At 40.8% G+C, this 23,727-nt stretch overlaps 2 protein-coding genes and 1 long non-coding RNA gene across 11 annotated transcripts in view; 2 read left to right on the top strand and 1 right to left on the bottom strand.

Moving 5' to 3' along the window:
• Positions 1-1,285: 1,285 nt before the first annotated feature.
• LOC127511169 (E3 ubiquitin/ISG15 ligase TRIM25-like) lies at positions 1,286-22,152 on the top strand. 7 transcript variants are annotated; one of them, XR_007929850.1, is made up of 8 exons: positions 1,287-2,209; positions 4,278-4,373; positions 4,460-4,693; positions 5,108-5,267; positions 5,421-5,468; positions 5,558-5,776; positions 6,007-6,120; positions 6,997-7,242. XR_007929850.1 is itself a non-coding variant. In XM_051891837.1 (6 exons), exons 1-6 carry the CDS (start codon positions 1,640-1,642, stop codon positions 7,266-7,268), a joined length of 1,380 nt encoding a protein of 459 aa, XP_051747797.1. In that variant the 5' UTR covers positions 1,289-1,639; the 3' UTR covers positions 7,269-16,118. The 7 variants fall into 7 exon arrangements, 3 of the variants coding, with proteins under 3 accessions (XP_051747797.1, XP_051747798.1, XP_051747799.1); XR_007929851.1 differs by lacking the exons at positions 6,007-6,120; positions 6,997-7,242 and adding an exon at positions 21,936-22,152 and having other exon boundaries at positions 1,286-2,209; XR_007929852.1 differs by lacking the exon at positions 6,007-6,120 and having other exon boundaries at positions 1,286-2,209; positions 6,997-7,132.
• The window catches only part of LOC127511285 (uncharacterized), a 66,741-nt gene continuing 44,738 nt past the window's right edge, over positions 1,725-23,727 (bottom strand). The window contains exon 3 of the long non-coding RNA XR_007929967.1: positions 1,725-1,812. This is a non-coding gene — a long non-coding RNA (uncharacterized LOC127511285). The remainder of the gene's footprint in view (positions 1,813-23,727) is intronic.
• Positions 17,695-23,620, top strand: LOC127511133 (tripartite motif-containing protein 16-like). Of its 3 annotated transcripts, none has more exons than XM_051891743.1 (6): positions 17,695-18,351; positions 20,437-20,532; positions 20,619-20,852; positions 21,267-21,426; positions 21,580-21,627; positions 22,909-23,620. In XM_051891743.1, the coding sequence occupies exons 1-6, from the start codon at positions 17,779-17,781 to the stop codon at positions 23,433-23,435; spliced, it is 1,638 nt and encodes a 545-aa protein (XP_051747703.1). In that variant the 5' UTR covers positions 17,695-17,778; the 3' UTR covers positions 23,436-23,620. The 3 variants fall into 3 exon arrangements, with proteins under 3 accessions (XP_051747703.1, XP_051747704.1, XP_051747705.1); XM_051891744.1 differs by lacking the exon at positions 22,909-23,620 and adding an exon at positions 22,200-22,216 and having other exon boundaries at positions 17,726-18,351; XM_051891745.1 differs by lacking the exon at positions 22,909-23,620 and adding an exon at positions 21,843-21,859 and having other exon boundaries at positions 17,726-18,351.

A 23,727-nucleotide genomic window follows, 5' to 3' on the forward strand; every position in this document is an offset into this window, starting at 1 on the left:
TAAGGTTAAGTACCTGCCGCTATTTGGACCAGTTGTAAATATTGGATAATGGCTGTAAATACAAATCTGTAAATTACCTAATGAAGTTTTATGTGTTACTGAGAATTTGAGTGCGGGCCGAGGTCCCAGACCAGATGGAAATCCTATTGACTTTTATAAGAAGTTCAAGAAAAAAATGGGCTTCGCCTATTTTAATATGTTTAAAGAGTAATATCAGCTCATCATCATGCACCTTATTAAACCCAATACTGTTTGATAATGTAGTCAAGCAAAACGCTAATCATATTAATTACCATTATGTGTCTGATGTTGTAAAAGCGATACCATTGTGTAGCGTTTACCTCAGTAAGTTGACCGAGTGGATCTCGTCTGAGCTTGTGCGAGTGAGTGGAGGTGAGAGGCTAATTATCATATTCATAGATCTGTGTATAATAGATGAGGCAAGGGTGTAGAGTTACATTCAAGCTATGTTAATGCATTAATAAAAAAATTTCACAGGAAAAAAAACATTTAAATATGTATTTTTGGTGGTCAAGACAAGTTTTAAGGGATAAAAGTATTGACTACAGGGGGACTTTAAGACAATATAATTCAACTGATCAGCCTGTAAAAGAATTGTAGTGTATGAAAATAAAATAAAATGTAGCTGATTTAGAGAAATATCCTCTTTTTTCACATTTCACTTTTTTTTCACATTCCAACATTTCACAATTTTGTATTATCACAAAGCATAAACAAAGTGAATAAAGTCAAACTGTGCAAATTAATTGCTGGCATAAAGTGATATTGTTTCTGAAGCCAGCTTGTAAAATAAATGTACTGATTAAATTGTGTATGTGGTGGAATAAAACAAGATATATATATATATATATATTTTTTTTTTTAATATTTAGATGCATTTTTTTTCCAAAACACTGTTCCAGAAATCATGTTTACTGTAGTTAAACCATGGTAACCACAAATTAGCCATGGTTTTTCTACAAAAAACAAAGTTTATCCATAGTATTTGTGTGGTAACACAAATGCTAATCAAGACGCAAGACGTAATGGTGGTGGGGTCCACCACCATTACAAGGGATCTCATGTGAGTGACAGGTTGCCCCGCCCTCATGCCAGTAAACACATCATCAGAGAGGAGATGTCGCTGCAAGAGGGAGAGGAAGTTATTTTGATTCAAGATTACGATCACATGTATTTAACAAAATGATGTGCATGGATAAATCATTTATAATAAATACTGCGATATTCAATAATAATAAAAAAAAAGATTTGGTAAATTTGATTTCATGGAGACTTACAGTAATTCTGGACACAGTTTTCAGTCCTGCAGTAACAGTGTAGTATTTAGGATACAGAATTATTGAACTTCGAAGGATGTTGTCTTGCCTCTCTTTAACTTATAGTGTTTGTGAGACTGATTAAACACAATGTGTGTGGGAACACCCATGAAAACTAGAAACTTAGCAGCAATGAGACTCTCCTTGACCAGGAATGAGGAAACTGCTTTACAGACACACCTGTTTTACACACGTCACTCAAACACAAAACCAGGAAACAGGAAACACATGAGTTCAGAGAAAGAGAAACTGAAGTGTAGTTGAGCTGTTGTGTGTTTCTGTCTCTGTATTCATGCAGTAAAATGGCAGAAGCCAGAATTTCTCAGGATGAGTTCATGTGTTCAGTGTGTCTGGATCTCCTGAAGGATCCAGTGGCCATTCCCTGTGGACACAGTTACTGTAAGATCTGTATTACAGGCTTCTGGGATCAGGAGGATCAGATGAGAGTCTACAGCTGTCCTCAGTGCAGACAGACCTTCAGTCCAAGACCTGCTTTAGCTAAAAACACCATTCTGGCTGAAATGGTGGAGAAACTGAAGAAGATTAAACTTCCTGCTGACTGTTACGCTGGAGCTGGAGATGTGCAGTGTGACGTCTGTACTGGAAGAAAACACAAAGCCGTCAAATCCTGTCTGGTGTGTCTGAACTCTTACTGTCAGAATCACCTTGAACAACATGAGAGTTTGTTTAAAGGAAAGAGACACAATCTGACTGAAGCCACTGGACGACTGCAGGAGATGATCTGCCCGAAACACGACAAGATCCTTGAGGTTTTCTGCCGCACTGATCAGAAGTGTATATGTCTGCTGTGTATGGATGAACATAAAAACCACGACACTGTATCAGCTGCAGCACAGAGGACAGAGAAACAGGTATGAACTTAAAGAGGTCACATTATGATCATTTACAGGTTCATCATTTTGTTCATGGGGTCTACTGGAATACATTGACATCATTTAATGTCTGTTTTCACCCTCTCTGTGTGAACACTGTTTTAGTTTCAGTTTCTTTAAAACCTGCCTTTCAAAAATCACAGTCTGCTCTGATTGGTTAGCCAGCCTCAGTCTGTTGTGATTGGTCTACTGCTTAGCTTGTGTGTCGGAAATGTAACACGCTTTACCATAACTGGCGATGGGGAGGTGGAGGGATGCTGGAAGAATTGTCGTTGGGACGGCACAATGACTGCTGCTGGTATACGTTCGTAATGATGATTGACAGGACTGAATGATTAGGCTTCTTAATACGACCCCTTTAAACCAGAAGTTCACATTCATCATTTACTCATGTTATTCCAAACTGGAGTGACTTTCTTTTTTCCGAGGAACACAAAATAAGGTATTTTTAGAAATGTCTCATTTGTCCATTGATTGAAAGTCAGTAGGGTCCAAAAGTTTCAATTTTCAAGAAGGACATTAAGATAGCATAAAAGAAATCCATACAACTCCAAAGGAGGTAATTTAATGGTGTGTCCTAATTCGACTACTTACACTATGCCCTAAAAATATGTACTGTTTTTGTGAAGAAAAAAAAAAAACAGTACAGACTTCTGAATGTGTAGCAGAAGAGTAGACAAGCTTCAGGACATACTATGTCATAATTACATCTTTAACGGACATCTCTATCACTTACTTACACACATCCTGTCAGAGTTTACACTGTCCTGTCAATCATCTTCTCTCAGTTAACGTCCTCCACATTCAATTTCATTTAATTTCCTACCATTTCGGAGAGAAGCGTAGTAGCAGGTTGATCTGCCAGTATTGGGTCTTTCATGAGTAGACGCTCCTCATGTGTTTGCATAATGATGCACTTAAAAGTTAATGACAAACGTATCATTACAAAAGTTCATAATGGAGTTGCAGATGAAAAATAGCATGGATAACATTGAATAAATATCTTGTAGTCAGGTTATATACTGATTATTATTCACTCAAACTTGTTTATCTAAACCTTTCTACTTAATCGTCAGACTCGTCCATCCACCATGTTTGTAGTTTTTTAACAATTTTTATTCATGTTTTTTAGTTATAATTGAATTCTCATCCATCACACAGTGGGTTGTGGGCAATATTATCCGTTAGATTATGCGCCGATCTTCACTTCTAACTCTAAACAGTAACAGTAGACCACCTGGGTATCTTTAAAGTAATCATACTACGATTTGAGATACAGTAATTCTAATTTTTAATATTATTTAGGACACACAAGGGCTTTTCACACTTGAAATAGTTGACCCTGGTTCATTCTAAACCCCTGGTAAATGAATCCTGGGTTATTTTATTCACGTTTCACACTGCTTATACTATACCCGGGGTTAACATCTAATCCTGTGTATTTATAAGCTACCGTTTCACACTGCACATTCCTAAACCCTGGGAAAAAGTCCTTATCTGCATATTGGGGTCTCAGTGTCACTGACTGGACAAACGCAGCATGTGACCTGTTTACATAAAGGATCTCTTCGACGGTCTCTTCTTCACTCCAATTGTCGCATTTTCCATCGCTGTTTGACATTTCATATGCAGAAACGACTGTTTATACACCGCAAAAGCTCCAGAGCAGTTTTATAACCCCAGGTAATAAGCTGAGCTAACCCCACATCTAAATTACAAGTGGGTTAAAAGCTGTGTTTAGAACGACGATAACCCAGGGTTAAGAGCAGTGTGAAAAACTCTATAGTATGCAAATTAAGACACAACAAGAGAAAATCATACAAGTTTGAAAAGACATGAGGATGAGTAACAATAAAAGAATTTACATTTCTGGGTGAACTATCTCTAAAAAACTAGGCATTGATGAAATAATGACTCACTTATGACTGAAACTATAATCTTACCATACAAGATCTTTAACCCCTCAATCTCAGCACTGATACTGGATTCATATCTGTTTACTTGATGATTTATGTGATGTTTCTCCTGTTATTGGTTTGTCCTTTAGCACCAGCTGAAGGAGACGCAGAGGTCGTTCCAGCAGAGGATCCAGCAGAGAGAGAAAGATCTTCAGCAGCTGAGAGAGGCTGTGGAGTCTCATAAGGTGAGTCTGGAGAAGAAGAGAAGTTTGAGAAGTCTCAGTCAGGACTCACTGAAGCCACTGTGTGATTGTGATGTGTGTCCTAACAGCGCTCTGCACAGACAGCAGTGGAGGACAGTGAGAGGATCTTCACTGAGCTCATCCGCTCCATTGAGAGAAGCCGCTCTGAGGCCACACGGCGGATCAGAGATCAGGAAAAGACTGCAGTGAGTCGAGCTGAAGGACGACTGGAGCAACTGGAGCAGGAGATCAATGATCTGAGGAGGAGAGACGCTGAGCTGGAGCAGCTTTCACACACACAGGATCACATCCATTTCCTGCAGGTAACAGAGATCTAGAAGGACAGGATCATAGTGGACTTGAGCAAGAGACTCACAGAGAAACATTTCATGAGAGCAGAATGAGCCGTTGGCTGAAGTGTTGATCTGTGTGTTCGGTTATTATATAATCATCAGTCAGACTTCACTAATATTTTAAATATTTAGTCCTCAAACAGGAAGTAAGGCTGTATTTTACCTCTGCTTTAGCATATTTAAACCACAAAACCTGACCTTGGGATCGTGTCCTAAGAGTCCTTGTGAATTTCAGAGCCACTAACTGCTCAAAAATAATAAATAGTGGTCAATCTACTCATTGCTTTTCAACTGCTTTTCCTGATCAAATCTACTCAACCCTGTCATGTGACTCCATTGATGCTCTTGATCTGTTACATTTATGTTGATTTCTGTTTTCTGTAGAGTTTCCAGTCTCTCTCAGCTCCTCCTGAATCTACAGACGTAAATGACGATCCCTTCAGTTCTCTCTCCTCTTTTGATGTTGTGAGAGAATCTGTCCGTCAGCTGAGAGACAAACTGGAGGATTTCTGCAAAGAGGAGCTGAAGAAGATCTCTGACAGAGGTAAAGTCCTGGAGATTCATCTGCTCTCAGAAATGATCCTCCATCATCTCATATCATGTAGAAGATCATATTAGAAATGTCTTAGGAACGGATGCAGGGATCATTTTCTCTTGTCATGATAATCATACTCTTCATGTCTGTTGATTTCCACAGTCACTTTCAGCAACATTGTTCCCAGAACCAGGAACGACTTCCTACAATGTAAGTCACTAAGAAACTCTTGAGTGTGTTCATGTTCTTCTTGTAGAGGGAGAAAGAAAACATGACAGAAGAGTTTTCATGTAAATTAGTGTTTCTCAACGGGGCATTCAGAGAACATCGGGGGTCACTGGAAGCAATAAATGCTGAGCGTGCTTCTCGCCGAGAGACCGGTCTCTTTCCCCTGTGCATGCACGCTGGTGTCCTCGTGGGTCCAGGAAGGGAGCGTGGAGGGACTCCCGCACCGCCATAGATGTGAGTCGCCAGACCCACGGTCCAGAATGGAGAAGCATGTGTAACGCCGTCGACAGGTTAGGACGCCGGGCCGCTATTCCCCTACAGGTCTCTGCAGGACATTAATGATTGAGGCCATAAACAGAGGGGCATTTTTGAGAGCGTTACCTGATTGGCCCAAGTCAGAGTGTGGGTAGGGTTTAGGGGTGGGGTCGGGTAAAGGGGATCATTTTCATTGCATGATATATAAACACCCACCAGTTTGAAAACACCCACAAATACAGAAACGCCCACTTTTGTTCTGCAGAGACCTCATACTCGAGAGAAGCGCGTGTGGCTGCTGGACTCCGCCCCTTACCTGGACCCTCCTATATGCTCACTACCCTTCCTTCACGTTTTCCTGACACAACGAGGACACCAGGTCCTGTTTATTTGGACACTTTATTTACTGTTTTTGAAGGTTTTCTGATTTCTGTTAAAGCCTCTCCGAGGCCTGACGCCACACCCACTGTGTCTGTCGTTTGCTCCTCCCGCCAAAATATCTTTTCATAAATAATTATAACCAAAGTTAAAATGCATTATAATATTTGCAGATTCTGAAATTGGTTGTTTGTCATGTGTTTTAATTCATTATACTTTCTATAAGTCAACAATGAAATCCAGCTAATTGAGTAATCCACATATAAAGAACAGACCCCAGAACAGACTGTTTCATTTCCATCACCACGACTGTTTACTTCAGTGTTTCTGTCAGCTTTCTGTGGCGCAGCTGCAAAACATCCAGTGGGGGAAAAAAACGTATTCATTTAGCATTCAGACACAATATAACGCAGTATGTTTTTCAATATGTTTTTTCTTGTTTTCCATTGGAAAAAAAAAATATTATAAATGCTCCTGTTTGCTGATTGGCTGCAGTTTGTGATAATCTACATAATTAAGGTTTCAGTGCCACATTTCTAAAGCATTTATTTATTTATTTAACACTCATAAAATAATTTTTATTCACTTGGCTTTTTTTTGATCCTTGGGAAACTAATGATAATATTTAAACTATCCAGTCAAATCTGTTATCATGACAGATAAAAAGTTTTTATTTATTTATTTTTTTTTATGTTTTTGAAATAAGTCTCTTCTGCTATTTGATCCAAAATACAGTAAATACAGTAATATTGTGAAATATTTTAAAGAACCATTTTCTTGGGTTGGGTAAAGGACCTAGATGATGGATAATGATGATTTGCACAAGATATCAGACAGATTGATCATTCCTGATTCTGATGTGTTTTATCTCCATCAGATTCCCATCAGCTCAATCTGGATCTGAACACAGTGAATAAACGCCTCCGTCTGTCTGAGAGGAACAGAGTGATTACATTCACTGACACAGTCCAGCCGTATCCTGATCATCCAGACAGATTTGATGTGTGTCTTCAGGTGTTGTGTAGAGAGAGTGTGTGTGGACGCTGTTACTGGGAGATTGAGTGTAGTGGGAATGATGTGTCTATATCAGTGTCATATAAGAGCATCAGCAGGAAGGGACGGGGTAATGAGTGTAAAAATAAAGTGTGAATCCTGTGTCATTTGCTGATACTACTGACATGTTCAAAATCCTTAAAAAAAAAAAAACATTATTATAAAAACTTGCCAATTAGGAGTTTTATTTATGTACTACCTGGGCACAAGGACTTACAGAACCAGCTTATCTGTAAAAATGTATGTCTAAACCAAGTCAAGGTGGAGGTCACATATCTTGATTTTATAACATGCTATTATCAGGTTCTCAGTAGTTCTCAACATCTATTGGAGATAGATTGGAGATAGGCAAGGAAATATGAGAACAAATATGTGCAGAGGCACACAAACAGTTAACGGCTGGACGTACACCTGGCCATAACACTAGGCTTAACGTGAAATGCATTTTAAGTCCTGCATAGAATTAATAGCAGTTGCACCATCTGGGTGTAGCGCATGTCTCAGACTAAATATTATGCCTAGTCAAAGGTAGTTGTAAAGTGAGAAGTCTTTACTTGTTTCCATGGTGAAAATGAAGATAAAAAAACATTTAAAAACATTAATAAAAATGTTGAGACAATGACGCATCTGATATACTGGCTACACGATCTGTGGGCTTTTCGGCGTGAAAGAGACGGCACCAATCCTCTAGATATATATAGAGACAGAGAACTTTATTTCGTTTCAGCAAGGTTGAATTGTTAGAATTAATCAAGTTATCACCACAGTTACAACACGTAACAGACAGGAACAGAGCGCTGTCTCCAACACTGCAGGTGATAATTTCTTCGATTTTATGCCAGTGGATCTTTGCAAAATACATTCGCTGATATGGTGAATGTAAACAACAACATGCCGGGAGATACAATGAGTTTCTCTGGCCCTTCAAAATCGGTCTCAACAACATTTTCATCTACCATCCCAGGAGGAGGCCACATGCACCAAGGAGAAATTTCACAGACTTAATATAATTAAAGTCCCCCTGTGGTGAAAATCAAGTTTTTCATTTTGTTCAAAAGTCTATCTCGTGTTTTTAACATGCTTTAAGTAAACCAAAGACAGTCTCAAAGCCGCAGTTTGAAATTGCTGGTGTTTCTGACGTCACAAACTACCTTGTAATCAATCACGTCAATCGGTATCCGCGGGGCATTAAAAAGCATTAAAAGTCATTAAATGGATTTTGCGAAAATTAAGGCCTTAAATGGCATTAAAAAGCATTAAATTTTAATCCTACAGGCATTCAATTTTTTTGATAGTTTTGAAGAAAAATAGTATTACCAGTTTATTTTGAATATAGCCTTCATAATTAATAACTAATTTGCTGTCGCAAAATATGTACATTGGTGTGATACGCACGCGGAACCAGTTTGGTAATTGCCTCCGGCCGGTGCAAAATTGCCGTAACGCCGTTTTTGATAGCGGTTGGATCTGAAGGCGGAAGGCTGCATCAGTGTTGCCAACTTAGCGACTTTTTTCCAAGAAAGCGCATTGTGACAAATATAGCGACTTGTTGAAACCTTATCTAGCTTCCGAGACCCCCGGTACTGCCGCATGAGCGCGAGATGTTATATTACGATGTTTTTTTTTTTTTTTTAATATTTAGCAAATGATGTATATTACGATGTTATGATGAATTATATGTCTTTCTACACTGATGTTCTGAGTTGTTCAAAGCATTTCTAAGGATACTGATTGTTAGAAGGCAGCTGTCTGACTCGCGAAGGGGAACATGGTTTGTATAACATTATGTAACGAGTAGAAATATAGTGTGGCCCCTTTAAGAACTGCGCGCTCATGTTAAACTGTTGTTGATCTGCATGGTATGTGTGATCAGAGCACCGCATGTATGCGGGTTATTTTCAAGTCTTTTTCTGTTGCTCCTTTGTTTTTGTTTATCAAGTAATGCTGTGGACGGCACAACATTTGTGACAGACAGTCACCAAAGTTCCATGTGGAATAAAGCGCCGGTTATGTGATACCAAGCGCCTCTGTGAAGTCTGTCTAATAGTGAGCTATCCCTGTTTGCTCCGTAACCACCGCATTACAAGTGGCGCCCGAACATTTTATCTCTGGCTTTGGATTTATGGAGAAGTTTACACGGATGCAGAACCGGTTTGGGACGAGTGACGCCGTAAATGCTGTAATCTTCCTCGCCGACATGCGTGAGTCTGCACGAGGCCTATTCCAGTGCGTACAGAGTGAACTGCCCGACGCTGCAGCGGACATTTTGTGTGCGTGACGCAGCTGATATTTCTTCACATTCCAGCGGATTTATGTCGTTATGGATACAATTTGATTTAATCTGCACATAGGATTGTGGTTCGTTGAGGTAACCAGGAATTTGACTGTTTCGTGATCAACTTTTGCTGTTTCGGAGATTCGGAACTGGTTTCTCCGTCCATTGTGTTCATTCGCTGAAACTGTTGGACTGGTTGAATTGAACTTGAGAACTTTTTTTGTTTGTTTGTTTTTTGCACTGGATTTTTCCTGAACTGTTTTTTGAGCTGGATTTGGTTTTTCCTGGACTTTTTACATTTTTTGAGTCATAATTTGGTATAATTCCTCACACTTGCATGGTGTGTGCTTATCATAACCTAAAGAAAAAAAAACTGAAAAGAAATCGGAAGAGAATTTACTGGACTCTGTTTGAAGTTCGGTGATTCTGAACTGTTGTCACTGTTTTCTTCAAAAAAAAAAAACTTTTTGTACATGCCACATTTCGTATTATATGGTTAGTTTTTTTTTCTAAAAAGGTATCCAGCTGTTTCTAATTTGTTACTATATTACTGGCATACAAGAAATTGATGCAAGTTGAATATTTTTGAATTTCATATTGCTCTGTCACAAACTGATTTTGTTGCAATGAACAGACGTGCTGATGACGAGACTGACTTAACTGACCAATCTGCATGCTTTGAGTATCCACCCAGGCGGAGAGTGCCAGCAACAGCGGATCGCCTGGAGATGCAGGTTGAGTCATTGAAGGAGGAAGTGGCAATGCTGAGGAAATGCCTGAGTGAGTCTTTTGACCTACAGAGAGGTATTATTGACAGTTGCGCACAAAACTTGCACATACCTCCTTCATACCAATTGCCTTCACAAGTCAGGCCTGTTGCTTCGTCAACCCCATATGCTCAAGCACAAACTGGTCAAAAACACGGACTTCAGTCCTTTGAAGGGGAAATGAACGCCAGAACGGAAAATGCGTTTGGCCTGGCTCAAAGTTCTCTTGAATTGAACAATGCAACCAGAACCTTGGCTTCAGTCTTGCACCAATCGAGACTGGAACCCCCTGTGTTTGTGAACGATGGAAAAGTTCAACCTGATGACTGGCTTCTTCTCGTGGATGCCTACAGAACTTCTTTGGGTCTCAGTGATGCTCAAATTTTGCTTGAATTGCCACGTTTCTTAGCTAAAGAGCCCAGGAAGTGGTTTATAGTACTGAGTTCACACGTTACATCTTGGATACAGTTCTGCACCCTGTTCAAGACTGTATTTCTTCCTTCGGATAACCAAGAGCGTGTCTGGAGAGGTATTCTTGACCGTGTTCAAGCTCAAGGAGAACCATTCCCAACATTTGTTGCGCACTTGTTATCTGAATTCAAGAAACTTAAGTCACCACCCCCTGAACAAGAACAGATTGATCTTATCTGCAAGCATGCACTTGAGCGCTACAGAGTTGCTTTGTATGGCACACAAGTTACTTCAGTCATAGACCTCTTGATGTGTGCCCACGAGCTGCACTCCACTCTCGGCCCTGATAGCCGTAATGAACCAGTGGTACAGAGAAGCAAAAACATGCGAGAGACTTATTGTTTCAAATGTTCTGCTCCTGGTTTCACATCTAGAAACTGTCCCAATTGCAACTTTGCACAACAGACTGTGTCTTTTCCAGTCACTGACAAACAGACAAGTCCAGTTTCGAATGAGCCACAGAACCCTGAGGAGGCTAAAGCCACATCAGAAATGGAGGAGAAAAAACTAAATTCTGTTCGGCAGAAGGTAAACTTCAGGGGAGGGAGGACGTTTCAACTTGGCAATCCTCCCTCCAAAAGATAAATGCGCCTCACCCTTATCTTGTGTCCCCGCCTGAGTCACTTGTCCTTGGTCCTCCACATGTCCATTCTTCTCCTTCATTTTGGAACACACCGTTTATTGTTAAAGTTAATTTCTGTCACAAGGCCATTGACGCAGCGCTGGACACAGGTGCCTCACTTTCGGCAGTTCGTACAAACATGATTTCTGATGTCTTGCAACATTCTCAGAAGGTTCAACCTTGGACTTTTTCCCCAATTCAGCTTGCCAACAGTGCTGTTTGCACTCCGACTGGTATTGTCTGGTTAAACGTTGGCCTCCAGGGTAAAAATTTCTACCATCGTTTTGTCATTATCCCTGATCTATCCTCTCCACTCATCCTAGGGATGGATTTTATGCTACGAGCGTCGGTTAGCCTTCATATCCCATCAAGGACAGTGACCCTTGGTGAACCTACACCACAAGAGGTTTGGAGTGAGTGGTTGGAGGCACCTGAGCTTGGAAGCTTGATGTTCTTGGATGTCTCCCAGTCTGCCTTGGATGAGAAAGTTGAGATGGCTTGTCTGAAAAAGGAACAAAAAGAGGATTTGAGGGACCTTCTTAAAGACTTTTGGAGCTTGTTTGATGGACATCTAGGACATACCGCATTGGGCGAACACGAAATCAACACTGGTGATGCGAAACCAGTCCACCTCCCACCATACCAGAGCTCACCAGCTAAGAAACAGATAATTGAGGATCAAATTCAGATGATGCTTGAAGAAGACATTATCGAACCCTCTTCCAGTCCATGGGCAGCACTTGTAGTAATTGTCAAGAAGCCATGTGGAGACCACAGGTTTTGCGTAGACTACAGAGGCCTTAATCATCTGACACACAAGGATTCATACCCACTACCCAGAGTCGACGAATCATTGGATTTCCTGGCTCGTGGAAAATTTCTTTCGACTCTTGATTTGGCTCGGGGGTACTGGCAGGTGTCAGTGGAGAAACAGTCAAGACCAAAGACAGCTTTCACATTACACTGTGGCCTATTTCAATTCAAGGTTCTCCCTTTTGGACTCTGTAACGCCCCAGCTACGTTTCAGAGGGTAATGAACAATGTCCTCGCTGGCTTGGTCTATAAGTGCTGCGCAGTGTATCTTGCCGATATCATCGTCGCATCTCCAACCTTTGAGCAGCACTTGGAAGACCTCCAAGAAGTCCTGTCAAGACTAAAGTCAGCTGGTCTTACTCTTAAGCTGAATAAGTGTCAGTTCTGTTTGAGTGAACTCGTCTTTCTAGGATACAGGATCACTCCAGATGGTATTTCCCCTGACCCGAATAAGCTTGAAGCAGTCACAGATTTCAGAACGCCGACAGATGTGAAACAAGTGAGAGGATTTCTCGGCCTCACAAGCTACTACAGACGGTTCGTTCCAAAATATGCAGAGAAAGCCGAGCCACTTTTTAGACTCACCAGAAAGGAAACCCCATTCAACTGGGATGACAGTTGTCAGGCTTCAATGGATTACTTGAAAAACTGCCTTACTTCTGAACCCATTCTGTGCCTCCCAGATTTCACACGCCCATTTTCCATCCACACTGACGCTTGTGACTTAGGCCTTGGTGCGGCCTTGATGCAGGAGGATGACATGAGGCGAGATGTAGTCGTTGCTTTTGCAAGCAGGACACTGCACAAAGCCGAAAGACCATACTCAACGCCTGAGAAAGAGTGTTTGGGAGTGATTTGGGCCCTGGAACATTTCAGACCTTACATTGAGGGCCTTCATGTAACCGTTTATACTGATCACAACAGCCTGAGGTGGCTAATGAACCGTCCCAACCCCTCTGGACGACTGGCGAGATGGTCCTTGCGCCTACAGGATTTTGACTTCAACATCGTCGCCGGGTGTTCAGAATAAAGTTCCTGACGCTCTATCACGCAGCCCATTGCCGCATTGTGAGGGCCCTATCGACATCCTTCCGCCGCATGCTGTCATAGCTGGGTTGGATTGGCGCAGTCTTTCCTCGGTCACAATCACAGACAAAGCGCAGTTGAGGCAATTGCAAATTGGTGACCCAGTGGTTGGCAGTCTTCTTCGAAACCTTGAAGGGGGCGGTACAGACGAAGAACATGTCATTCATGATGGTCTGCTTTATTTCAGGGACCCTAAGGTAATCTGCAGTCTCCACCCAATGAAGCAGCTTAAGTTATATGTCCCAACAGTAATTCGACCCACTGTACTCAAATATTATCACGACCATCCTACAGCTGGCCACCTGGGTGTGACAAAAACGCTGGCCAGGCTGAGGCAAAGGTTCTTTTGGCCCAAAATGGCGACAGATGCGAAAAGATATGTTATTTCGTGTCCGGTGTGCCAGTTGACGAAGCCGAGCCAAAGAAAACCAGCAGGTCTGATGGTTCCAATAAAACCAATGAAACCCTGGGAATTCACAGGAGTGGATTTTGTAGGTCCGCTTCCCCGTACGCAGAGTGGCAACGAATATCTAATCGTCTTCGTTGACTACTTTTCTAAATGGGTGGAAGTGAGTGCAGTGCGGTCAGCAACAGCTCAAGTGGCAGCTAGTAAGTTTCTTAGTGAGATATTTGCCCGACATGGTGCGCCAACCTATCTCATATCAGATCGTGGGACCCCATTTGTGAGCAATCTTTTTGAGCATGTGGTTGCTGCCCTTGGTACTGAACACCGGCTTACAACGGCGTACCACCCGCAAACAAACGCCACTGAAAGGGTGAACCGCACACTTAAAACTGCCATACGTGCTTACGTGGAGGACAAGCACACTTCGTGGGACAAGTATCTTCCACAAATCTGTTTTGCTCTTCGAACGGCTTGCCATGAAAGTACGGGTCACTCTCTAGCAATGTTGTTATATGGCCGTGAGTTGGAGACGCCGCTTGATTTGATAACACAGCCAACTACTGAGGGAGTGGATGATCCTAATGTGCCTTTTCCTGAGAGTTTGAGAGCTTCCCTGCAGGATGCTCACGATCACGCCAGGTCTGCTTTAAGTGCGAGCCATGAAAAAAAGAAACATTATTACGACAAGAAGCGACGCACGGTTTCATATGCTGTGGGGGACTTAGTCAGGGTTAAGACTCATCCAAGATCTGATGCTGACGCAAGCTTTACTGCTAAACTGGCCCCAGTGTATGCTGGACCATTTCGCGTCTCTAAGAAACTGTCTAGTGTTAACTATAAACTTTCAAATGTTGACACTGGAGAGGATGCTGGCGTGTATCATGTTGTAAATCTGCAGCTGTTTCATTCATGGGATACAGCCATGCCTACAGCAAGTTCCTATGGTAATGTTGAGATGTCACTACCTTTGGATGTGGACTTTGATTCCCAAACAGACAGAGAGGAATCTGCTAATGCTGACCAAAGGATTGATACAGACTATTCAAATGAACCTTTGAATCGACACTCGGATGAGAGTTCTCCAGAACATTGCACTGAACAATCACTTGACCTTGTTCCTGACAGTATTGACGTCGGAGCTGTCTCTGGCTCTCATGACTTGGCATCTGACGCTGTTACTGACGAACCCACAAATCAGGGTCAGGGACGTTATGGACTGAGACAAAGAAAAGCCCCTAGAATTACTTCTGACTGGACGGTGAATAAGTGGACCAACCCCTACCATACACAAAGGTTTGACTTGTAGTGACGACAGACCAAGGTTCAGTGTTACTTAAATATGTTAATTGTTAATGTTCATGCATATTCTTGGTTCTCATCTAAGGGAAAATGAGTGTTTCACTTTTGTTTTGTGGTCATACTTTTCTCCAGTGTTACTAAACTAATGTATGCTGTGCTAACATGTATGCTTGTACTGTCTGTACATTATTCCTCTGCCCTGGTAACTTTTCAACTCCTTCATGTACGAGTGGTTGTTAATTACATGTGTTTCTTTTGCTGTGTACGGCTGAGGGCAGCCTTTTTTTGGCTGGGGGAAATCTGTAACGAGTAGAAATATAGTGTGGCCCCTTTAAGAACTGCGCACTCATGTTAAACTGTTGTTGATCTGCATGGTATGTGTGATCAGAGCACCGCATGTATGCAGGTTATTTTCAGTCTTTTTCTGTTGCTCCTTTGTTTGTTTTGTTTATCAAGTAATGCTGTGGTCGGCACAACATTTGTGACAGACAGTCATCCATGGGGAATAAAGCGCCGGTTATGTGATACCAAGCGCCTCTGTGAAGTCTGTCTAATAGTGAGCTATCCCTGTTTGCTCCGTAACCACCGCATAACAATTAGCAACACATTATTAGCTGTTTGATAATGTAGCCAAGCAAAATGCTAATTATATTAATTACCGTTATGTGTCCGACATTGTAAAAGCGATACCATTGTGCAGCGTTTACCTCAGTAAGTTGACCGAGTGGATCTCGTCTGAGCTCGTGCGAGTGAGTTGAGGTGAGAGGCTAATTATCATATTCATAGATCTGTGTGTATTAAATGAGGCAAAGGTGTAGAGTTACATTCAAGCTATGTTAAGGCATTAATAAAATTTTTTCACAGGAAAAAAACATTTAAATATGTATTTTTGGTGGTCAAGACGAGTTTTAAGGGATAAAAGTATTGACTACAGGGGGACTTTAAGACAATATAATTCAACTGATGATCAGCCTGTAAAAGAATGCAGGCTAAAAATAGTGTATGAAAATAAAATAAAATGTAGCTGATTTAGAGAAATATCCTCTTTTTTCACATTTCACTTTTTTTTTTTTTCACATTCCAACATTTCACAATTTTGTATTATCACAAAGCATAAACAATAAAGTCAAACTGTGCAAAATAATTGCTGGCATAAAGTGATACTGTTTCTGAAGCCAGCTTGTAAAATAAATGTGATTAAATTGTGTATGTGGTGGAATAATTTTTTTTTTTTTTTTTTTAATATTTAGATGCATTTTTGTTCCAAAATAATGTTCCAGAAATCATGCTTAACTGTAGTTAAACCATGGTAACCACAAATTAACCATGGTTTTTCTGCAAAAAACAAAGTTTATCCATGGTATTTGTGTGGTAACACAAATGCTAATCAACACGCAATTGATTAGTTGGATTTCATGCCTTTTAATGTTTATAGTGATACTTAGTAAATGACATTAACATAAAATATGAGCAGAATGGAATTTTTTGCAAACCTTAAAGATATAATATATAGGTACCTCATAGGTAGATGTACGAGTGAAACCAGTTTTTGTCGTCCACATGTTTGCCATAGCTTGAGCTTTTAAGTTACATCAATTATTACATCAAAACCAGTTCATCTCTTTCTTCCCCTTCTGCACAAGTTTTATGAACTTAACACAGCAATGCATTTCCTGCAGCAGAAAAAAAATAAAAAACTTTCACTAGGAAAGATTGGACTAGAAAAGGGCTCTGCACTCCCTGATGCTGTACATCTGTCTGAACTCTTTATGGAAGTCCTGAGAGAAACTCTTCCAGTTGGCCACACATTAAAGTGTAAAGACAAAATACAACAAAGATAAATAGAAAGATATTAATGTGGAGGTTCAAGTTTAAATGCCTCATAACACAAAAAAACCCCAATAAATCTTAGTTTAACCAGACAAAGTTTGCTGCTATCTAAAAAAACTTCATTCATGACTGCATCCCTAAACCACCTGCAATACAGTGAAAGGGGCAAAATATTCAGAATCACCAGTTTAAAAATAACTTTCTTGAGGATCTCGGAAAAGATTTCCGGGGGAAGCTGTTGAAACAAAAACATACATATCTTTATATATATTTGTATAAAAGATGTTAAAAATATAAACATTGTAACGCTCATTGTGTTGATGGAAAGAAAAAGTCAGAGTGTTTGGTTTTGTTGTATGTAACAGGTGGTTTACTTATGCTATCCTGGGTTTATTTTGACAGACCTTCTCCTGTCTGGTGCCCGAATGATTTGATTTAAATCAAGTTATTTATTAGTTTTTTGGGGTCCACCACCATTACAAGGGATCTCATGTGAGTGACAGGTTGCCCCGCCCTCATGCCAGTAAACACATCATCAGAGAGGAAATGTTGCTGCAAGAGGGAGAAGAAGTTATTTTGATTCAAGATTACGATCACATGTATTTAACAAAATGATGTGCATGGATAAATCATTTATAATAAATACTGCGATATTCAGTATTAAAAAAAAAGATTTGGCAAATTTGATTTCATGGAGACTTACAGTAATTCTGGACACAGTTTTCAGTCCTGCAGTAACAGTGTAGTATTTAGGATACAGAATTACTGAACTTTGAAGGATGTTGTCTTGCTTCTCTTTAACTTATAGTGTTTGTGAGACTGATTAAACACAATGTGTGTGGGAACACCCATGAAAACTAGAAACTTAGCAGCAATGAGACTCTCCTTGACCAGGAATGAGGAAACTGCTTTACAGACAAACCTGTTTTACACACGTCACTCAAACACAGAACCAGGAAACACATGAGTTCAGAGAAAGAGAAACTGAAGTGTAGTCGAGCTGTTGTGTGTTTGTGTCTCTGTATTTATGCAGTAAAATGGCAGAAGCCAGAATTTCTCAGGATGAGTTCATGTGTTCAGTGTGTCTGGATCTCCTGAAGGATCCAGTGGCCATTCCCTGTGGACACAGTTACTGTAAGATCTGTATTACAGGCTGCTGGGATCAGGAGGATCAGATGAGAGTCTACAGCTGCCCTCAGTGCAGACAGACCTTCAGTCCAAGACCTGCTTTAGCTAAAAACACCATTCTGGCTGAAATGGTGGAGAAACTGAAGAAGATTAAACTTCCTGCTGACTGTTACGCTGGAGCTGGAGATGTGCAGTGTGACGTCTGTACAGGAAGAAAACACAAAGCCGTCAAATCCTGTCTGGTGTGTCTGAACTCTTACTGTCAGAATCACCTTGAACAACATGAGAGTTTCTTTAAAGGAAAGAGACACAATCTGACTGAAGCCACCGGACGACTGCAGGAGATGATCTGCCCAAAACACGACAAGATCCTTGAGGTTTTCTGCCGCACTGATCAGGAGTGTATATGTTTGCTGTGTACGATGGATGAACATAAAAACCACGACACTGTATCAGCTGCAGCACAGAGGACAGAGAAACAGGTATGAACTTAAAGAGGTCACCTTGTGCTCATTTGCAGGTTTGTAATGTTGTTTATGGGGTCTACTAGACTACATTGACATCATTAAATGTCTGTTTTCACCCTCTCTGTCTGAACACTGTTTTAATTTCAGTTTCTTTAAAACCTGCCTTTCAAAAATCACAGCCGGCCTCAGTCTGTTGTGATTGGTCTACTGATTAGAGTGTGTGTCGGAAATGTAACACGCTTTACCATAACTGGCGATGGGGAGGTGGAGGGATGCTGGAAGAATTGTCGTTGGGACGGCACAATGACTGCTGGTATACATTCGTAATGATGTTTGACAGGACTGAATGATTAGGCTTCTTAATACGACCCCTTTAAACCAGTAGTTCACATTCATCATTTACTCATGTTATTCCAAACTGGAGTGACTTTCTTTTTTCCGAGGAACACAAAAGAAGGTATTTTTAGGAATGTCTTATTTGTCCATTGATTGAAAGTCAGTAGGGTCCAAAGGTTTCAATCTTCAAGAAGTACATTAAGATAGCATAAAAGAAATCCATACAACTCCAAGAGGGGTAACCTAATGCTGTGTCCCAATTCGACTACTTACACTATGCCCTAAAAGTATGTACTGTTTTTGTGAAGAAAAAAAAAAAACAGTACAGACTTCTGAATGTGTAGCAGAAGAGTAGGCAAGCTTCAGGACATACTATGTCATAATTACATCTTTAACGGATCTCTATCACTTACTTACACACATCCTGTCACAGTTTACACTGACCTGTCAATCATCTTGTCTCAGTTAACATCCTCCACATTCAATTCATTTAATTTCCTACCGTTTCGGAGAGAAGCATAGTAGCTGGTTGATCTGCCAGTATTGGGTCTTTTATGAGTAGACGCTCCTCATGTGTTTGTGTAATGATGCATTTAAAAGTTAATGACAAACGTATCATTACAAAAGTTCATAATGGTGTTGCAGATGAAAAATAACATGGATAACATTGAATAAATATCTTTTCGTCAGGTTTTATACTGATTATTATTTACTCAAACTTGTTTATCTAAACCTTTCTACTTAATCGTCAGACTCGTCCATCTACCATGTTTGTAGTTTTTTAACACTTTTTATTAATGTTTTTTAGTTATAATTGAATTCTCATCCATCGCACAATGCGTTGTGGGCAATATTATCCGTTAGAGTGTGCACCGATCTTCACTTCTGACTCTAAACAGTAATAGTAGACCACCTGGGTATCTTTAAAATAATCATACTACGATTTGGGATACAGTAATTCTAATTTTTAGTATTATTTAGGACGCATAAGGACTTTTCACACTTGAAATAGTTGACCCTGGGTCATTCTAAACCCCTGGTAAATGAATCCTGGGTTATTTTATTCACGTTTCACACTGCTTATACTATACCCGGGGTTAACAGCTAATCCTGGGTATTTATAAGCTACCGTTTCACACTGCACATTCCTAAACCCTGGGAAAAAGTCTTTATCTGCATATTTGGGGTCTCAGTGTCACTGACTGGACAAACGCAGCATGTGACCTGTTTACATAAAGGATCTCTTCGACGGTCTCTTCTTCACTCCAATTGTTGCATTTTCCATCACTGTTTGACATTTCATATGCAGAAACGACTGTTTATACACCGCAAAAGCGGTGCTAACCCTGCTCCAGAGCAGTTTTATAACCCCAGGTAATAAGCTGAGCTAACCCCACATCTAAATTACAAGTGTGAAACACTCCTTTACCCGGGGTTAAAAGCTGTGTTTAGAACGACGATAACCCAGGGTTAAGAGCAGTGTGAAAAACCTTATAGTATGCAAATTAAGACACAACAAGAGAAAATCATACAAGTTTGAAAAGACATGAGGATGAGTAACAATAAAAGAATTTACATTTCTGGGTGAACTATCTCTAAAAAACTAGGCATTGATGAAATAATGCTGACACTTATGACTGAAACTATAATCTTACCATGAAAGATCTTTAACCCCTCAGTCTCAGCACTTCACTGATACTGGATTCATATCTGTTTACTTGATGATTTATGTGATGTTTCTCCTGTTATTGGTTTGTCCTTTAGCACCAGCTGAAGGAGACGCAGAGGTCGTTCCAGCAGAGGATCCAGCAGAGAGAGAAAGATCTTCAGCAGCTGAGAGAGGCTGTGGTGTCTCATAAGGTGAGTCTGGAGAAGAAGAGAAGTTTGAGAAGTCTCAGTCAGGACTCACTGAAGCCACTGTGTGATTATGATGTGTGTCCTAACAGCGCTCTGCACAGACAGCAGTGGAGGACAGTGAGAGGATCTTCACTGAGCTCATCCGCTCCATCGAGAGAAGCCGCTCTGAGGCCACACAGCGGATCAGAGATCAGGAAAAGACTGCAGTGAGTCGAGCTGAAGGACGACTGGAGCGACTGGAGCAGGAGATCAATGATCTGAGGAGGAGAGACGCTGAGCTGGAGCAGCTTTCACACACACAGGATCACATCCATTTCCTGCAGGTAACAGAGATCTAGAAGAACAGGATCATAGTGGACTTGAGCAAGAGACTCACAGAGAAACATTTCATGAGAGCAGAATGAGCCGTTGACTGAAGTGTTGATCTGTGTGTTCGGTTATTATATAATCATCAGTCAGACTTCACTAATATTTTAAATATTTAGTCCTCAAACAGGAAGTAAGGCTGTATTTTACCTCTGCTTTAGCATATTTAAACCACAAAACCTGACCTTGGGATCGTGTCCTAAGAGTCTTTGTGAATTTCAGAGCCACTAACTGCTCAAAAATAATAAATAGTGGTCAATCTACTCATTGCTTTTCAACTGCTTTTCCTGATCAAATCTACTCAACCCTGTCATGTGACTCTATTGATGCTCTTGATCTGTTACATTTATGTTGATTTCTGTTTTCTGTAGAGTTTCCAGTCTCTCTCAGCTCCTCCTGAATCTACAGACGTAAATGACGATCCCTTCAGTTCTCTCTCCTCTTTTGATGTTGTGAGAGAATCTGTCCGTCAGCTGAGAGACAAACTGGAGGATTTCTGCAAAGAGGAGCTGAAGAAGATCTCTGACAGAGGTAAAGTCCTGGAGATTCATCTGCTCTCAGAAATGATCCTCCATCATCTCATATCATGTAGAAGATCATATTAGAAATGTCTTAGGAACGGATGCAGGGATCATTTTCTCTTGACATGATAATCACACTCTTAATGTCTGTTGATTTCCACAGTCACTTTCAGCAACATTGTTCCCAGAACCAGGAACGACTTCCTACAATGTAAGTCACTAAGAAACTCTTGAGTGTGTTCATGTTCTTCTTGTAGAGGGAGAAAGAAAACATGACAGAAGAGTTTTCATGTAAATTAGTGTTTCTCAACGGGGCATTCAGAGAACATCGGGGGTCACTGGAAGCAATAAATGCTGAGCGTGCTTCTCACCGAGAGACCGGTCTCTTTCCCCTGTGCATGCACGCTGGTGTCCTCGTGGGTCCAGGAAGGGAGCGTGGAGGGACTCCCGCACCGCCATAGATGTGAGTCGCCGGACCCACGGTCCAGAATGGAGAAGCATGTGTAACGCCGTCGACAGGTTAGGACGCCGGGCCGCTATTCCCCTCAGTTGTCATGGCTTAAAGAGAGAGAAGCCAAGTACAGGTCTCTGCAGGACATTAATGATTGAGGCCATAAACAGAGGGGCATTTTTGAGAGCGTTACCTGATTGGCCCAAGTCAGAGTGTGGGTAGGGTTTAGGGGTGGGGTCGGGTAAAGGGGATCATTTTCATTGCATGATATATAAACACCCACCAGTTTGAAAACACCCACAAATACAGAAACGACCACTTTTGTTCCGCAGAGACCTCATACTCGAGAGAAGCGCGTGCGGCTGCCGGACTCCGCCCCTTACCTGGACCCTCCTATATGCTCACTACCCTTCCTTCACGTTTTCCTGACACAACGAGGACACCAGGTCCTGTTTATTTGGACACTTTATTTACTGTTTTTGAAGGTTTTCTGATTTCTGTTAAAAAGCCTCTCCGAGGCCTGACGCCACACCCACTGTGTCTGTCGTTTGCTCCTCCCGCCAAAATATCTTTTCATAAATAATTATAACCAAAGTTAAAATGCATTATAATGAATGCTCCTGTTTGCTGATTGGCTGCAGTTTGTGATAATCTACATAATTAAGGTTTCAGTGCCACATTTCTAAAGCATTTATTTATTTATTTAACACTCATAAAATAATTTTTATTCACTTGGCTTTTTTTTGATCCTTGGGAAACTAATGATAATATTTAAACTATCCAGTCAAATCTGTTATCATGACAGATAAAAAGTTTGGGGTTGGTAAGTTTTTTTTATTTATTTATTTATTTTTATGTTTTTGAAATAAGTCTCTTCTGCTATTTCATCCAAAATACAGTAAATACAGTAATATTGTGAAATATTTTAAAGAACCATTTTTTTGGGTTGGGTAAATGACCTAGATGATGGATAATGATGATTTGCACAGGATATCAGACAGATTGATAATTCCTGATTCTGATGTGTTTTATCTCCATCAGATTCCCATCAGCTCAATCTGGATCTGAACACAGTGAATAAATACCTCCATCTGTCTGAGAGTAACAGAGTGATTACTGTCACTGACACAGTCCAGCCGTATCCTGATCATCCAGACAGATTTGATGTGTGTCTTCAGGTGTTGTGTAGAGAGAGTGTGTGTGGACGCTGTTACTGGGAGGTTGAGTGTAGTGGGAATAATGTGTATATATCAGTGTCAAATAAGAGCATCAGCAGGAAGGGAGGGGGTAATGAGTGTGTGTTTGGATGTAATGATCAGTCCTGGAGTTTGATCTGCTCTTCCTCCAGTTACTCATTCAAACACAATAACAAAGAGACTAAACTCCCAGTAAAGTCCATCATCAGCAGTAGAGTAGGAGTGTATGTGGATCACAGAGCAGGAACTCTGTCCTTCTACAGCGTCTCTGGAGACACAATGAGCCTCATCCACACAGTCCAGACCACATTCACTCAACCGCTTTATCCTGGGTTTATTGTTGGTTATAAATCATCATTGAAACTGTGTTGATGAATCAGAATAGACTGTAGAGAGATTCTACCCATAATGCTTTGAGCTCATGATGAATCAGTAACAGTGAGATGTTATAGAGTCTCTTATTTTCTCTTCATTACATTAATACTACAGCTGAACTTCTGTCAGTGAAATAACATGTCAGAATAAATGTGTGTAATGAATCCTCATATAGACAGTGAGATCAGTGTGTGTGTGTGTGTGTGTGAGTGTGTGTGTGTGTGTGTGTGAGATCAGTGTGTGTGTGTGTGTGTGTGTGAGATCAGTGTGTGTGTGTGTGTGTGTGTGT

Source organism: Ctenopharyngodon idella, chromosome 4, assembly GCF_019924925.1.
Source record: "Ctenopharyngodon idella isolate HZGC_01 chromosome 4, HZGC01, whole genome shotgun sequence".
Lineage (NCBI taxonomy): Eukaryota > Metazoa > Chordata > Actinopteri > Cypriniformes > Xenocyprididae > Ctenopharyngodon > Ctenopharyngodon idella.